A 19,209-nucleotide genomic window follows, 5' to 3' on the forward strand; every position below is an offset into this window, starting at 1 on the left:
CATCATTTTTCTCTTCGTGATTCAATTCTGATTAATGCGCGCGCAAAAGACGCGTTATGCACAGAATCGTGCACAAGGTGAGCTTCCACAAAGATCTTGTGCAGTAGCTAAGGCGTACGGGGAAGTTATTTGTATAATTTACGGCTAGAGTGGCTCTCGACGGGACTGCTGCGAGGTCGCAACCGCTGGCCTTCTTCTATTTCAAAGTGCACATCTTGAAGTTGTTGTTATGAGAATACGAAAAGCGTCTGGTCAACATCTTTAGAACAATATACAGTATCATGTTCCATAAAAAGGCGCGAATAAACTAATAAATATCGATAAATTCGATATGCTTATCTTCTAATCAGATAAGATAAATCGCTTAAATTTAAATAAAACAATTTTTTTTCTCTTAAATAATATTATAGAGAATATATAGAAGACAGCAAGAATTAGAACGAGAAAGAAATCATATATATATTATTTTAAGATCTACTGATTTGTTACTTTCAGCACTTAATTCGCAATTGTCGACCGATTGAAGAGTACAAAGTACTTTTTCCTATGCACGAAACGTCGAGTAATCTGGCAATCTCGTAAATGTGATGAGCGTTCTATCGACTTAATTGCTGTACCCTCCTTAAATTCACGAGGCAGCGGCAACTTGACTTGTCGGATTCCGGAGTAGAGCAAGTATGGAGCTTACTGTTCCTTCGTCTTTTTGTCACGAGCATCCGGTTTGTAGACGTATCGTAACGACGACATTAATATCGCGTGCAACAGCTCGTGCAGCTTTTAACCGAGCCGAATGCTCGCGAAAAGCAGCGAGCCGACAAGATTGCAGGCGTGCACTTTGAAATATCAGAATGTAAATTAATGCGCCAAACATTACATTGCCCTCTCTCTTTGGTATATATATATTACTTTAAATGGTATTATTAAAACGCGAAATATCATTTAATCTCTTATATTATGTATTGGGACTATGGGTATAAAATTTAGTCGGTGAATATGTTTTGCGTAAAACGTATTAGTCACTATCAGTCTATTAACTAAAATTCTTATGTTACATCATAATATATCGGTAGTAAAGTGTATTTATATTAATCTTTCGCAATACTTTGACTTTGAGCATACCTAAAGGACGCTCGAAATTGCGAGTAAAAACGATACGCTCTAGATTAATAATGCTTTCCTCGATCCCAATCATCCGCGATTTATCGGACGTATATAATATGTACCTGCGGGACACATATTTCCGACGCGCCACTAATACATTGCGGAACATCATCGATAGCTCTGCTATCACAAGCATTAAGTATTCAAAGAGACACAATTTTATTTTTGGTACCGCTAACAATTGATCTATGGATTTCCCGTCGCTGTATTGTCGCTTCTCCCATCTCACGATGAATATTTTATCAGGATATTGCATACCGGAAGTTAAAAATCAATATTTTCCTTGCAACATTGTCATGATCTAAAAGATGTGTGATATTTATAGATGCTAATGCTTTTTCTTTAAATCTGTGCTTTTTTAAAAAAAAATATTTATTTTCTATAAATAATAATAATTGCGAATATTATAAAAAATTTTACATTTATGTGATAAGTTATCACATAAAGATTTAAAATGAGAGAAAGATAAACGCTAATTACAAATACTAATAAATAAAAATAAAGTTGATAATTGAATAATACATATTATGTGCAAAAATATAATTTATCCGGAATGACTATTGTATGTTTTTATCGCTAGCTTCCATCCTTGTGTAAACGCGAGTTATCTTTATTCTCAGGTAAAATTTATTACACCTTCGCGATTACTGAATATCCTGTAATCGAAACAAATCTCTCCAAGAGCCGAGAGTTCCGCAAGCGAGTCGAGCGGAAAATGTTCGTGCGAAAATCTCTTAATACAAACGCGGATCATGAAGTGCACACCGCAGAGAATTCAACCCTCGAGTACGAGATCCTATTGACTTATGGCGCTTTCGGTTTGTCGATCCGTCAAGAGGATGGGAGATGGAGAGAGAGAGCGAGAATGGTCTCTGTTTAATAAACAAACCCCAGTTTGATTTGCATTGCGCGCAGTCACGCTTCGGTCGCGGTGCGAATTTCAACGCGGTAAGCTGCTCCGCTACTCCGTGACCACCTGAGTAACGTGAGATACCCGAACAATGACGCTGCCCTAGGACGCGTAATGCGCCAGAATAGAAAGGGTTTTAAGGGACATTCCTGTCGCGCCTGCATCGCGTCGTTACGTTGCCGTGCCGCGCGCGATTCCGGCGTCGAGCATCAGCTGTCGAATGACAGCGTGTCTCCGATGTCAAAGCATACCGGGTCGTTGTTATATATAACATGATCAATCCCGGCAAGCCAGTCGCTACCGTCCTATATCGTACTGTCTTCCTCCGAAAGCCGCTCGATTTGAGCGATGAATGCAATATTGTAGCCTCGATCTATCTAGACACTCGAGATAAAATAACACGCTTTCGCGCAATATGCCTCGTCCTTTTTCTAGTGATTTTCAAAGGTCATGTAAGTCTCCAGAGGATTCTTATATCCTTTTTTCCGCCGTATATCGCGTGAGCATTGATTTATTGACATCTACATTTAATTATCTATGCAAGTTAGCAGCACATGTCTTTAAATCATGCATTCAATTAAAAAAACACTTCGTATAGGTGTGTCATGAAATGACACACCTATATGAAGTGTTTTTTTAATTTTCGAATATATATAATATATAATATATGTGTATATAAATTTATATTTATTATATGTTTGATAAAAATATATTTGCTAGAAATTTTAAAGAAATAGCATAAAAATCTGATATTTTCTCATGCAATAATTTTTCAAATTGAATTTGTAATAGAACCTTAGACCTTATCTACATGTATTGCTTATTATACTCACATGATATATTTATTTTCATTTTACACATAGAATACAATAACATTTTCCACTGTTATACATACAAGAATTTGTTTAATTCGATGAGACATCGAATTAAACAACCGTCGATTTTATTATTTGGAGAAGCATCGTATCCCTCGTTTTACTTTTCGTGTTTATTTCGACAGTTATCGAATCGCTTTACTATTTGTGCATTCCATGCTCACAAGTGCCTCTTCGCATTAGTCGATGGAACAATGTGAAAACGAGATGCCATTTCGCGCGGGGTTTCGAGCCCAAGCGCGATGCAACGACGCGGCTCAGCCACGTTGACCGGATGATCAGCAAGTGGAAGCGGACGAACACGCGTCCGGCCTGAATGAAATTGGAGGCGGACTTGTGAGCGGACGAATGTTTATTTGAAATAGGATAGCCTGAACGATTGCACGTTCCTGATTTCGAAACTCGAGCGAGGTGATCCGTGCATTGAACCTCGAACGACCAGCTAGTGAAAAATTTACGTCCTGTTTGTGGTTCGGGTGTATCGTTCGGTAACAACAATTGGCTTTGTGCGATACGAGAAAATAAGTGGCGAATCGAGATGTGGAATCCAATAATGAAAACAATACACGTTTCAAAATGCAAGGACTGATATGTGTTTTTGTGTGAAGTTCTTGAATTATTTTCTCAATATCGAGTGTTCAATTAAAATAAAAGATAAAATTAAAATTAATATTAAAAATAAAAAGATAATTTAAATTTAAATTTTTTTTATATAAAAAGGTAATTTAATATTTTTCTAAATTGTACATGCACAACTATGTACACTTTAGAGACGTTTCCAAGTGTAGTTTTGGTCAAATTAGAAGATTGAATCTCAATTACGAATTGAACCTCAATTATTTTATTTCGTAACGCAAATTTATAAAAATATGAAAGGAATGATATTCTTTCTGATATTCCTGGAATTGAAGACGACACACGCTAAGGAGATAAACGAGAAGTGCGATGTCTGTGCAGTAAAGCGCTATCCGACCTACAACCTCTTATCTTGCAACCTTATCCTTGCCTCTTACTGTCAACTGCACCACCTTTGAAATCTTATCCGCCGCTATGTACAACCTTCTCAGAATTTATATTAAACAACCGACCTTCCCATTATTGGTTTATTCGTGTATTGTGAGGCAAAGTAGCATCCGGCGAATCTCGTAAGCGTTCAAGAAGAGCATGCGATGCACAACAATCTCTCTTCACAACTCTTCACAACTCTTCACGAACGTAATTCGCTTATATGCAATATGAACCTAGAATTCTAAACAAGATGGCAAAGTCTTTTCGTTTTAGAAAGAAATTGAATTTAGCATTTGATAACTGAGATGAATTTAGAATATTTATTTTTAAATATATCTGAATTTATGAAAATAATTTTTAAAGTATCAAATGTATATTATTTTAATATTTGTTTTAATATCTGTTTTCTAATTTTAGAAATTAATTCATAAATATTTTTGAACTGTGTGAATAAAAATATTTATAATAGTTTATAATTCTAATAGTTTATAATAATCAGATTAAAATTAATTATAATAATTGGTATCTTCTTTCTGTGCGTAGGTTGCTCTTCGACCGAATTCATATGCAGAAATGGACAATGTATCGACTCTAACAGACATTGCAATGGCGTGCACGATTGTTACGATGGATCGGATGAATTCAATTGCCGTAAGTATTGTTTCCACATTCAAAAAATAATCGCTCATATTCATCCTAATTATTTGCATGTGCAGATTGTCATTTTTTAATAATAGTATCGTGCATTGATTGTGCATTACTGTGGGTATAATTTTAACAGTTTTTCTTATCCTACTTACAATGAATTTTAAACGAATTAATATGTTAATGTGTTATATTTTTGTGTGATTGACCACAAATCATTAATTCCTTTCATATGAAAACGACTATAGTACAATATTTCTATGAACTTTAAAAAAAATATATATTATTTTTATATTTTAAATGGCATGCGCATTGTGGAACATTTCCTAAAGGGAAAAAATGTCAAACATGACGAGTATCTCTTTTATAAAATAAACTCGTAAATGTATGAAAGGGATTAATTACAGCTAGAAATAAGTTTCATACAAAGTTTCCTTCTCTCGGCGACATGTTACAAATCTACGTATTGATAAAAGTATTCTCATGCGGAATCGTCACTAATACTGACATACGTCCTGTACGTTCCAGCATTATTTATCGCCGGTTAACATTGCACGTGAGCTCTGCATGCGACTGTGCCGGAACTAATCGCGAATGGGTCTCGACGTATTACGATGAACTCAATAATTATAATAGCTATGACAATAACAATAGCGTGCTCGGGAAAAAAAGTTACGAGGATCGCAGTGGGTAGTGGTGCTGTTGTTGCTAGTGGTGTAGTGACGATAGAAATGGTGGTGGTGGTGACGGCGTTCTTCGGCCCCGCATTTAAGGCCGTTGCACCCATGTGGCATCGACATTCATTTTCTCTCTTCTTTTAACCCCCATTTCTTTGCCAACTCTTTTTCCCAACCACGACAACTTATTATTTCCGTCGTCTTTTGCGAAGGCACGCTTCGTGGCTGATTTGCCGTGTTCGACCACTTGCATCACTAATTACATTCGGTCGTTACGGTCTAATTTTTTTAAAAGTGGGATATAAGAAGAATTTACAGTCGAGAATGTACAGACTGAGTATTATCACTGAAAAGAAAATTCCATTACAAATTTTAAAATATCTACATTAATCAATTTCAAAAATTAAATTTTCTAATTATTTTATATTTCTCTCTCACAAAGATTTGCTTGTAAGCCTCATTTTTAAGAAAATATCTTTATAGCTGCTTTTATAACGTAAGATTACAAGTATTCGGGTTTGTATATATTGTTTTATATAATTTATGTATAATTATGTTATAAATATTAATGTTACAATTACAATTTCATGCAGTCCATTAGGGGAAATTACTATAATAAGTTTGATAATGCGCACTATGTTTACGCAATTATTACAACGTTTACATGTTCATTGTACGGAAACTATGATAATAATTAATTTCAGCACGAGCGCATCAATAGAATGTCGATCGAATTCTTATTCATTCTGTAGCGTAACTCATCGTACAGCTCATTAGCGATGTTAATGCCATCAAGAATTGCGAAAGAAAGATAGAAAAAAAAGAAAAGAACAGAGGAAAATGGAACACGTTGCGTCCCCCGTCGGAAATCCGGGATAGTCCCTTGTCGAACAAGATTTACTCGCGTTTATTAATCCGCCCTAATAACCGGCCGCAATTTTAATCCGACGTTAATCTCCACGGGCCGTTGACGTTGAACGTCGGGTCCGGCCCTTCCGTCATGCTCTGTCCCGGAATTTCGCATTTTCACCGTTTTAATCCAATTTTGATTCGTGACAAGAGCGTCACGCCCGCCAAACTTCCCCGAAAAACGGCCCGCCGCGAAATCGTGCCACTCACGAGGGAGTCATCATTTCCGCTAAATCCTTGTGCGAGATTATGTTTGTTTCTCATTGTCCGAGCGTCGAGATGTTATGCGGCTTGTCATAAAGCGGATATTTTACAACTTACTTAGCGGATCTAAAAGTTTTAATGATTATAATAAATTTATTACTATTATTATATATTATAAGATTTTATATATTTTTTATAGTCACAATGAAAATTATACACTTATGTTGTATCATAATTATCTCAAGAAATTCGAAATTAGCTTAAAATCACAATTTTTTAAGTTAAATCATTAATTTCTCAAATGCATATTCTCGCATCTGGCACATCGCTTTCAGATTACCTGGATATTTACGCGAGAGAATATTGCCGTGGGCACTGAGTGAACGGATTATTGAACTCGCGGCTCGTTTGCAATTCAATCGTCAAATGGGCGAGGCTTGAGGGCAAACCTTGAACCTAAGATGATATCAGAAATTGCAGAATCTCCTGCTGTCTACACCGCTTTATTAAGTGACTCACAACTCTATGTCTCATTCCCGTTTAGAGTCATCAAAATGATTTAATCTGTAATTTTTTTAACTAATTAGAATAAGAGACTAAATTTTCTTGCGCTCAAAATTGCAGCAAAATCATTAATTTTATAATCTGCTAAATTTTTTTCTGCAAGCATTCGGAATAAATTTTTTATAACCGATAGCTGTCACACTTAATTAAATGACAATTAAGTGGAAATTTTCGTAATTTTATACTGCCATATGACTTGGTGGCACGATGAGAATTATTTATTTCGTATCGCGCGGTTTGAACGCTGATAAAACGCTATTTCATTTTTCCAAAAGTGCTATTTTATTTTTTAATTTTCGTTCCTCTCTATATTTTTGAAACCGATTAATTTTTCTATGCGGTCAGAATACTTTAGATTGGGGTAAATATTTAATAGATAAAGCAAAATGCAAGTAATTATGCAAAATATTATAACAAATGATAGAAAACTATCATTTATTTATACCGTCATTTTTATTTTTTTTTCTTTCCAAGCTTCTGACTTGGATGACAATTTAGTATTTTTCATTGAAATTTTATTCTTGCTAAAATCTTTGTCGTTTTTATTTATAAATGCTTTTCACATTTTACTTTAATCAATTGTTCCTTATAATTTTGTAGTGATTTATATATTTATTTGTCTACACTTATATTTCGTTTCTACGTGTATTCATGCAATAACAATTTTCGAGATGGATAAAGGTGACTACTGAACATCATGCAATATTCTTTTGTGACGATTAGACTCTTTCAGGTTCTTTATCTCTCGTAAACTAATTGGTATCGTAAATTAGAGTACGGCGGAAGGTACGACACGATTGACCGTAACTCCTCGTTCATTTATAATCTCTTCCATGAAATTTCCTCAAGTGCGTGCTAATTAATGGCCTAGCACTTAACGCGTTTCGCTCGACCACTAATTAATTCTTCTAGAAGCTTCTTTTACATCTGATGTCATCATGCTATGGTTCTATATTGAAATTACATTTTTCACTTGAAATTACTTTGATATTAGGTCTGTTTTCTTCGACTGCACTTTTTGTATTTGACTCGAAACAAACATACGAATATTTAATCTTTGAAGGAAGAAAATAAAAAAAAGTATTATGGCAAATTTTAAATGCAGTTAAAGCAGAACAGATCTTTTTAAACGAAAATTTTGATTATTATATTGCTTATTTGCTTTTTATTTGCTTCGAAAAATCTAATTCTATAAATCTCTCTTCTTTACTTGAACATCGTTCTTCAACACCAACTAGGAATGCAGCTTAATTTGTCGAAGAATCGTTAATCATTGTCGACAATCATTGTGCTTTCTCCGTCGTTTGTCTCTGTGTTACGTCCACTCGTCAATTTATATCTAATCCTCGTCAGCAGTAAACGTCATTCTCAGCTGTGTTTGTGTCATCTCTCGAATTGACCCACGTCAGTCGGGTCATCGTGCCGTTCTCGGCGATATAAATTTTCCCAAATTAGCCTGAATGGAATTCTTACAGCCTGCAAGGAAGACCAATTCGAATGCGCGCCTGGTTATTGTGTGCCCTTATCACGACGCTGTGACAGATACACGGACTGTATCGATGGAAGGGATGAACAAAATTGTCACAACATGAGTACGAATTATCACTATTTACTCCAACGAGCTGCGAAACATCACACTCGCGCGAAGCATGTAAATCAATTACTTGGGTTGGAATATGTAGTCACGCATGCGTGCACTAAATGATCTTTTAATAAGGACAAGAACTTGTTTGACTTGTTGATCTACTTAAAAAAAAAAGAATATGACATTCTTTTTCTGCTACATCTGGATATCAAACTGCATGTGTGTGTATATAGGCAAACACGATGACGTTATATCGTATTATAGGCAAACATGGTCACTATGAGATTCAATAGTTACGAAATATAATTTACAAGTTTAAACATTTATTTTATTTTTTGTCATAAAGCTTTAGGATCGAAAAAAATTGAATTTAATCAAATTTTGAGAGCATCAGTCTCGTGTTCTCGCGTTTGTATGATTCTACGTGAATATACGTAGATGTAATGTTACACAATAAATACACACACATACACATCTTGGCAGTGAGAGATAGATAGGTGGGTATACATTTTATACCATCTTTGAACAATATGTTGAAAGACACAAATTTTTATTGTGGACAATGCCTGCATAGTATGAAATCTGTTCTAAATCTGTTTTTAACTTATTAGGAAGTAACACATGATAATTTACACTGATTACACGATAAAATTATAGATTGCTGAAGCAAGTTTTCTCATTTACAATAACGTGATAGCGATTCTTGTACTTAATTATATATTCATGGATATGTGGTAGCGCGTGTAGCCGCGAATTTACTCTCCGTGAGATACAATCACCCATGTGAATAGTTAACAATGTTAAGAGCGGAGTAATCGTTATCCAACGTTACGAATAAAAAATTAATACGAATAATAAATTAATTGTAGCTTAGATATTTATGTCGAAAAGTCGTGCGTTTTTTCTGGTGCAATCAGATACTTTTAAACTCACACGATATGAAATGTGTGATATATAATATTAAAATAAACTAATCGAGACCTGATGTGAATATTTTTTTTCGCCAAAATATTAATGAGAATTACGACATATTTTTTAAAAATAGATGTTGTAAATAGAGCTTGCGAATTGCATTTAAGTAATATAAATTATGTATAAAAGTCTGTAAAATTATTTAGGGATAAACAGGGGATGTTGTATTGAATTCCCACTATATTTTCAATGACACATTTTTGCGATAAATAGTTAAAGTCACTAAAATATCAAGCAGATGAGTAACGTGACACAACGGCCTATATTTACTGTAGGTCAAGTGGACTTTGGCAAACAGTTTTTAATTAACTAAAAAGCGGGCTATCGAATATTTTCCAACGTGACCCGTATGCAATTGATATCACATAAATTGAATAATACTTCAGCAACTGGTTCAAATTGCGACAATAATCAAAAAAAGCTTTGAGTCAATAGCTCTTCGTTATGTTTTGGACGAGAATAAAAACCTTTAATTAAATCGAAATATTGCTACAAAAGTTACCATATAAGAATATTTGCTTGGCGTATATTTTTTATCAGTTTATTCATTTTTCTTTCTTTCTTTCTTCTCCTTTCTTTCATTTTCTTCTTCTCTCTTATTTTATTTTATAGATTTTTATTTTTTATCTTTTTTTTAAATAGCACGATGTCGAGCAGACGAGTTCGAGTGCGCCAGCGGTTCGTGCGTCAGCAAAAACGCAAGATGCGATGGACGAAACGATTGTCTCGATCATTCTGACGAATATAATTGCAACGGTATATTATTTTCTTTTTTTCAATATATACTTTGAGTTTGATATGTTTTATTTTGATATATTATTTGATATATTATTTGATATATTATTTATATTTTGATATATTTTGATTTTTTATTCTCTCTCACATAATTATAATATTACATTTTATTAAGTCTCGAATAATTCATTTTTAAAAATTATATTATTTTCAGGTACAATCAGGAATGAGAAAAAAATTCCGATTTAAAGATAAAATTATATCTTTACTCAGTTTTCAAATATTTATTCTTATCTTTATCTCACAATAAAATTATGAATATTATTTTATAATCATTAATTTTTTTAAAGCATTTATGCATTGATCATCTTATGTAAATTCTACAAAGATGAAATTATCTCTTTCTTTATGACTTTATATTATTGTTTTCAGTGACCACCTGTAGCGGAGATCAATTCCGTTGTCTAGACGGTATCTGCTTAAGCATCGACAAGCGCTGCAATGGAATCTCTGATTGCCGCAACGGCGAAGACGAACATCAATGCGGTAAGCTAACTTGTTTTTTCCCTCTTTTTAGAACTATATATATTTACTCAATCGAATTTTATACCGTGAAAACACAAATTACCAATCCGATTTCAATGGTGCGGATTTTAAGACAGTCCAAATTATTTGATTCCTTTATTGTTCCCTGTATTGTCTTCGCTAATAGTGATAACATAAATTATATGTTGCGACATGTTTACAATTGTTTAACTAATTATGAGATTTATAATCACTTTTGCACGCGCAATTCTTCCGCAATGATACTAGCAATAAGTTACCATGATAAACCTGCACCGATGCTCTTTGTTAAGTGTCGGTTACCCAACGCGATTATTTACGAGCGATCGAGAGGGGCGCTTGAGCTTAAACGAGCATCAAACGCGCCTGCGAAGTTTACCAACAAGATTGCAGGCGCTTTAATAAGTCTCGCGGATAAATTTAATAATGATCTCATTGAAACTTGAAACTCGAGTATGCGAGTAATATCGTAAAAATTTTTGTGATTTGTATAGGTGTTTTATTAGTATTTTTTTCAAATTTTAGAAAGAAAGGCAACACCTTTTTTCTTTTTCAGTACATCTCGTCGCGAATGAAAAATTTTTTATTGTGTTGCAGTGGTAAAATTTGCGAACGGAAACTACCATGTATTTACGTTTGCACATAATTATGCGTCTAGCGAGCAATTCGAAAACCTCGGCGTTGGTTACGCCATTGCGCCTTGTAATGTGAATACGTAAACTTAATTTCCTCCAGCACGCTTCGCGTGACTTTCGATTTACGATTTTCCACGCTGACCGAACTTTACGTCCAGCGTGCAACCCCGAAAATAACGTCTTTTCCTGAAATAGTTTAGCCAATGTTGTTGCCGCCTTACTTAATCCCGATTACGTTGCGATCTAAACTGGAGCATGCACGATCAGTCGTGTACGAAGAAGGCAACGCGTCACCGAATTTCATTCCAATTGCATTCCAATAATATACTCAGTTGCATAATTTACAACGTTACCAATTCCTAAACGCGTTTCCCTTGATTAATCGATTTTTGCGCAAGATAGGTCCAACGTCCTTACAACTAACGTTAACACAGATCAGAGATATTAATTCTCATTGTCAATCGAAGATAGATTAATCGCGAAGATAAAATTATCTACTAGTTTATAATACTTCGTCGTGTATTAACGTATCTTCGATTGAGGGAGAACAGATTATTATCTCCGTTTGCGGCCTTTCTACATATTTATCCTTCGTCATATGTACTAACCTCAGCAAAAGCAACTCAGCTGAAAACATTTCACCAGGTAAAGGTGCGAACATCCGTTTCTACCGTCCAAGTAATATATCCGTACGATCGATATTTTCATTAATTGCATCGTATATCATTCATAAATACGATATTATCTCGGTAGAATCTCTTATTTAGCGTCTGTATTCAATTTGTCGTGACACGTGTCTTGGACGGTAGATTCGGAATAATAAAGGGCTTGCTTGTAAGCCGCAAGCTCTAAGCGGCTTGCTGGAGAATCATGAACGATCTCGAGGATGCGGGTGGGCTGACACGCGTCAGTGGGCAATGCATCTTTAAATGCGCATGAGTGTGGTGTATGGAGCAGGTTGCGGAGATGCCGAGTTCCGCTGTACAGACGGCCGCTGCATCGGCTACGAGTTGCAGTGCAATGGGGTGAACGAGTGTCCTGATGGCTCAGATGAGAGGGATTGCGGTAATTATAATGTCATTCCACCAAATCACAAATCGCACACTTACTCGTTCTCTTTCTCTTACACACACGATATAGACGTATACTACAATATATATTTAATTACATCATATTCAGAAGCGTACACGAAACGAGACATTCTTAACATTACAAGTTGCATTTAGATAGATTATATAATATCCCGTTTACGAAATATTTCATTACCATCATGAAATTTTAATGGCAGATTTTTCGACTGATTTAAAGTTAATAAGATTAAAACGCATTTAAAAAAGAAACAAAAATTAATATAGAGTTGTGTTATATAACACAAAAATATTTATTCATTTCCGATTATCAAAATATAAAAGATATAAAATATAATATTCGAATTAATTTTGTAGAAATGATTAGAAAAAATTTTGATCGATTTTTGTAGACATTAAAAGTTATAGACTTTGAGGATTTCTTTGCCAATACTTTATTATAGTTAAAGTAAAAATTTGACACTCTTTAAAAGTGATATTCGACGAATTTATTTTCTAAATATTGCGTTGACTTTTTAAATGTAATTTTCAAGAATTCCGCCTAATCAATTTTGCCATTACATTCCAATTTCTTTTACGATGATGTCTTTTTAATCATACTTACTACGAAATCATACATCGTCATAGAAAAGTATCCATGGCGAAACTACTATAATGCCGAAAAGTTCGACGCGATTGCATGGAAGTTGTGGATTTTCTACGGACGAAAACCTATAGAACACCGAAGGAATATGAATATGAAACCCGAAACGACGGAAAGTGTCTATCGACTCACCATCAAACCAGCCATGATGATCGGTAACCCGATCTTAGAAGCGTTTCCGGAAGAAGCTCAACGACGGAAATTCCCAAACTCCATGCTTCAGAATTCCTCAATGTATTCGACAAGAATTGCGCTTAAATCGAAAAATAACGAGCACAACTCGTCCTCGCAGCATGAATCGAACAACGTAGAGTTTGATCGATTTCGCAAACCTGACCTGAAGAATTGCAATGACGACATAAAAATTCATCGTTTAACTAACCACGCCTTATCACAATTAATCCAGTTTCAAAATTCCAATCCTAAATTTTTTAAATTGTCAGATAATCTTATAAGATCGTTGTTGAGATTAAAACACAACAACATTTCGTTAAAAGATGTTCGCTTACAATTTACCAATAATCAGAATAGAACGCGAGAAATGAAAAATGCAGAAAATTTCAATGAACCAAGAAAATCTAATGTATTTAATTCAAATGCGATAATTAATTCTTTATCAAATTCCAAAAAGGAGAGATATGTTACAGAAAAAAGTATTTTTAATACGAGAAATTGGAATCTTAAAGTCAAAAATAACACTTTTTCAAAAAATAAAGGGAGATATCGGAATAATATTAATGCAACAGAAACGAAATTCGAAAAAGAAATTAAGAAGTTGAAGATACTGGTAAATATATCGAATAAAAATCATATTATTTTCGATAATATAAAAAGTCCCCATTTTAAAGATACTATTTTAAAAGCTACGAAAAATGATGCCACTCCACAGATTAACAATTGGATTTACAAATTTATCATTAAGATTCTACCCGCATTTCGACTGAATAATTCAACAGCTGCTAAGATTTCGAATAAGACAACTTATATAACAACTTCTGAAATGGTGACGGTGGCAGACGGCAGTGACATTAATCGAAATTTAAACGTGATAGATATGAATCGCACACAATCTAAAAAAACAGTTCCTGCAACTGGAAAAATTGATGGGAATTACTCTTCGATGAAGATAAAAAAATTGCTATATAAATCTAAGTTTCCAAACGTAGAGTTACATCGGTATTTTCCAAATATTAACCGAACCTTTACAAGCGTTGACAGTATCAATAAAACATCAATAGATTCTTTGACATCAAATCATAACTCGATTCAACAGAATCGTGATCGAAGTAAGAAAAAGTGTAGTACGAACAAAATGCACAAGCAATCAAATAGCACTTTTGAAAGATTCTACGAAGGCAACGGAAGTTCGACGGAAAGCAATGACAAGATTGATTTCGAATTATTAAATTTCAATAAAACGCCCGAATCAATAACTATAGACGATTGCGCATACTCGAAAGAATCGCAAGAATCCATAATTCTAGAAAAAGGATCAAAGGATGCTTTCGATGTTCTGTGGATGAAGACGTCTTCAATAAGGACTTCAGACGCCTTCAATGAAGATGTCATGCGAAATGAAAACGAGTCGAGAAAGAAAGAAACCGAAAAATACAGCAAACACAAAGATCGTCATAATGATCATAAAAACAACAAGAAGGGGAAGAAAAATCACAACGCGAAGAGGAAATATACGTCAACCGCCTCTTGGATAGTCGACGAGACAACGAGTGTCGATTATAGCAATGATTATAGCTTAGAACGAAGAAAGGCTATGTCTTCTCGTAATGATCCAGGATATGACAAAGCTGATGGTAATCGGAATACGAGCACTAGCAAAAGCGACTGGCACCTTACTGATGAAATTACAACGGAACCTCTTAAGATGGAATCCTCTAACGTTGATGAGACCGTCACAGAACACTTCACAAAAGACAACACCAAAGAAGGACTTCAGTCAGAAGAAAGAACGAATGCGGATCTTATTACCGATAATACTATATTTTATTCATCAACAGTGTTTAAAGAACAAAAATTTAAGAAATGTAAAATACAAATTACAACAACCACCGAAAATAGTTGGTGGTATGCTGAAAAAATAGATAATGAAGAAGATGAAGAATTGATTAATTGTGAAGATGTTACATCGTTTCCTGTCACAAGTGATTCCGAAAATAAAACTGAAATAGGCAATTATAGTGTCCTTACTAATGATGATTATCTTTTCGCAGATGAAAAAATATCTTCAGCCAGCGCTACCTCATTCTCGACAAATTTTAATTTTACAAAGAATGACGAATTAAGCAGTGTAGAAAAAAGTGCAACATATAGGATTACAAATGAAGAAAGTAAAAACAGAAGTAGCACGACAGAAAAATCGATTTTGGACGGAAAAAGTATTGAAAATAACGAAAGAATAGATGAATGGTCCTGGTATGGAGAAAGTATTACACACCCTGTAACGAGAAATATCACGCAGGATGCAGTTTCGAATCTCGATAGCGAAGAAGGAGAAGATTCATCAGAAAAATTGTCTACCAAAGACAACGAAATCGATAATGGCGTCATGACACCAATAGAAGATACACATATAGAGGATTATGAGATCGATAACTGCAACAACAATCAATACGCATGCGACAAGTACACGTGCATCGATGACGATGAAGTTTGTGACGGTATCGTAGACTGTATTAATGCCAGCGACGAGATTAACTGCGATTACATGTACATCAAGAGATGGGAGGAGCATCAGAGAGTCAACGAACACCCCGAAAGGTTTGACCTTTCGTCGCAGAATTCTATCGAGAATACGTTGCTTGATGGATGTAGTCGTTATGAGCATCCTTGCGACGACATGTGCATAAACGCATTGAACGTTTGCGACGGCAAGAAAGACTGCCTGGACGGTACTGACGAGGAGGATTGCCTGAGCTTAGAAGGTACATCCTATATAGAAAGTAATATATCGTGGATGATCTCGATCTCTGCTCTTCGTCTCTGCTGTAAAAAGTTTCTTGCCTGAGTGAAACAAGAATGCGAGGTCACGTGAATTTTAAGTAAACGTGACATCATTTTGGAACGACTTGTCATCTTTGCTGTACAGAAAATGGCTTTGAAGATGTCAGAATGGCTAATACGTAGACGTCTTTGGGAAATTGCCGAGATCTCTATCATGGGAAACGTCTAAGAGACATTACTTCCGGGTGTTTCGTTTTCTATGTGTATTTTTAATAGGAGACTGCAGACAGATATTAAAAATCCACATCATCTATTATATGTAACGCAGCTTTACATTGTGTCGTCCATCTTTGCTGTAAAAATATTGCCTTCTATGGAGAGAGAAAAACGGCCGAAAAAAAGAATCCATAAATGGCGGATTTTAAATACGATGACCAAAAATAATTGTCTTATTTCTCACTAGACGATTGTTAGTCTATCTCTATTTTTTTTTAGTATTATTAGACTCATTGAAATTCCTCAAGAGGATTTGCAATTAACGATTACAGATAAGAGTCGATTATTCTGTATACATCAACATACATACAACATCTTTATGTAATCGTGATTAAATCATTGATCAATCACTGACTCAACAAGTACAAATTCTCAAAACAAAATCATCTTATTTCATCAATTTCATATTTCATATCATTATCAATACATATACATACTCATTCTCTTGCTTCTCACAAAGATATAGAATCCACTTCTCCATCCTCAAGTCATGGAAAGAGAAATTTTCATGATATTCTATGGAACAACTTTTGTTATACTGAATCTATACATACCCAAACATTGTAGATAATCTAAGAAGTAAAGTTAAAGTAAAAGAGAAGATAAAAGGAATGGAGACTGTTTAAAATTAAATATTTTTATTTATGGAATTATAAAAATAACACACACACGTATTATACGTATATATATAATCTATTGATTTATATTTAATGGACTATTATATTTCGACTTTATGATTCAAAAACAATAATATTGTCTCATATTCCTATCTTCTCTTCTAATCGAAATTTTTAATCTAACTATTTACAAAGGGCTTCTTCACAACGCTTTATGTGTTAGACAAGCTTTAAAAGGAAATCTAAAAAGATCTCTTGAGCGCAGAATCGCGCGATTTACCAAAAACGCTTTTTATGTACAGATTTACAAGCTATCTATCATGCTTAAAACTGCTTTAAATGTATCTTCGTATGTCCATAGTATCTTCGTAGTCTCTTGTACATAATTTCAACCTCGAACTCGTTTGTCTCAGTCGTTCGTATAAGAAAATTGTTTTCTTTATATTTTTATTGCTGTAAATTATTTTTCTTAATTTTTTTGTTAATTATTTCAAGAATATAGTAATTATAATTTTAATATGAGACAGAGAATGATATATATTAACTGCTATTTAAAATTATCTACAATTATGTTACGTTTATTTAATCCGTTGTAAGTAAAATTACATCATTCAAAGTATTCTTGATTTTCAAATTTAAATTTTAAAATAAATTAATTACGGCGACTGTGAATGACAAAATGATGCGAGCGTTGATGAAGAGGGTCTTGTTTTTGCTGGTGACATCCTGTAGGTTTGGCCCCGTGCCCTCTTACGGACTTCACCTGTGGAGATGGCTCTTGCATACCGAAGAGTTCGGCCTGCGACGGATTCGATGACTGCCCTAGGGCAGAAGACGAGCTTTATTGCGGTATATAATCATGCATACCTTTCATGCTGTCTGATATCAAAGAGAGATAGATAGAGAGAAAGAGAGAGAGAGAGAGAGAGAGAGAGAGAGAGAGAGAGAGAGAGAGAGAGAGATTAAAAAAGAGAAAATAAAGAAATGAGAGAAAAAAAAAGAAGAGAGAACGTATTCTGCGTGTGTGTATGAATGACTTCCTGGCGTGATGTCAACCGATGTTATTTTGACGTTTACACAACTTGAGCTTTAAAAAAAATTTTTGGAGTGAAATACAGTATTTTTTTAGCATTTTATCAGTATTGTTATACCATTTGAACAATAACAAGTGACGCGTAGACCTTTAACGACAAACGCATAAAAATTGGTTTCAAATAATTGGTGCGAATTATTTATTCGTGCACTAGTGTTCGACTTGTATATATTGGCAATATAATTATTTAATAAATTATTCAATAAAATACTCTATATATATGTATGTGCAGCATTATATATTGAATTATTTAATTCTAAAGATTTTATATCAATGCCGATTTTTGAATAATTTTTTAATTTTGTTGATGATTAATGAATGAACAACATATTTATTAATTTTATATATTGATATTCGTGTAGTTATATTGATTATATTGTCCCGATTTATTCACAAATTAGCGAATTATATAATTCGAATGTAAGAGTGTGAAAGTTGTGATTCATTTTATTCTTTCTCTCTTTTTGTACACAATTTTTTTGCTTTTGAATTTCTGCTTTGCTTGCACTCGATATATACAATGCTTGCCACTGAATCAATCGCTTAATCATTCCACCTCGTTGGATCCAATAAAAGACTTATTTCGCATTGGTTAGACATTAATTATAGAAAGCTTATTTGAAATCCGGATCCAACATTAATGTAATCAGGATTGACGATTTTAATCGCAGATATTAAATTCAAAACTTCGAATAATAAAGCCGCTTTAATGAGTCAATTTTTACACGTAGAACATTTATCAATTAAGATATTTAATTTTGCCCATTATAAGAGAATATTAATTGTTAAAATTGTTCAAATAATAAAATTATTATCTTTTGGAAGTATAAATGATTGTAAATATAAACTGCGGATATCTCTGCGTTTAAAATCAGCACGTACATTTCTCTGTTATATATATATATATATATATATATATATATATAATTATGTAAATAATTATGTAATTTTACTATTATCCTAACTCATTCCTAATCCTTCAAACTTCCCTCTTGTACAAGATATAAAAAACTACAAAGAGCATAAAGTTGTAATATGTACAATGAATGTAATTTTTTCCTTTAATTAATTTACGATAATATAATTATTA

General features: G+C 33.9%; 1 protein-coding gene across 25 annotated transcripts in view; it reads left to right on the forward strand.

Annotated features, from left to right (window-relative positions):
- The window catches only part of LOC105256736 (basement membrane-specific heparan sulfate proteoglycan core protein), a 142,454-nt gene that overhangs the window by 86,897 nt on the left and 36,348 nt on the right, over positions 1-19,209 (forward strand). For 11 of the 25 annotated variants that reach the window (XM_020029226.2, XM_020029227.2, XM_020029231.2 and 8 more), the window contains 6 exons: positions 4,498-4,605; positions 8,429-8,545; positions 10,153-10,266; positions 10,678-10,791; positions 12,402-12,509; positions 17,759-17,875. In XM_020029226.2, coding sequence (XP_019884785.1) covers positions 4,498-4,605; positions 8,429-8,545; positions 10,153-10,266; positions 10,678-10,791; positions 12,402-12,509; positions 17,759-17,875 — 678 coding nt within the window. The remainder of the gene's footprint in view (positions 1-4,497; positions 4,606-8,428; positions 8,546-10,152; positions 10,267-10,677; positions 10,792-12,401; positions 12,510-17,758; positions 17,876-19,209) is intronic. The other 14 variants (XM_020029230.2, XM_020029237.2, XM_020029241.2 and 11 more) reach the window with 7 other exon arrangements.

This window comes from Camponotus floridanus, unplaced genomic scaffold (genome assembly GCF_003227725.1).
Source record: "Camponotus floridanus strain SB8 unplaced genomic scaffold, Cflo_v7.5 scaffold45, whole genome shotgun sequence".
NCBI classification, from domain to species: domain Eukaryota; kingdom Metazoa; phylum Arthropoda; class Insecta; order Hymenoptera; family Formicidae; genus Camponotus; species Camponotus floridanus.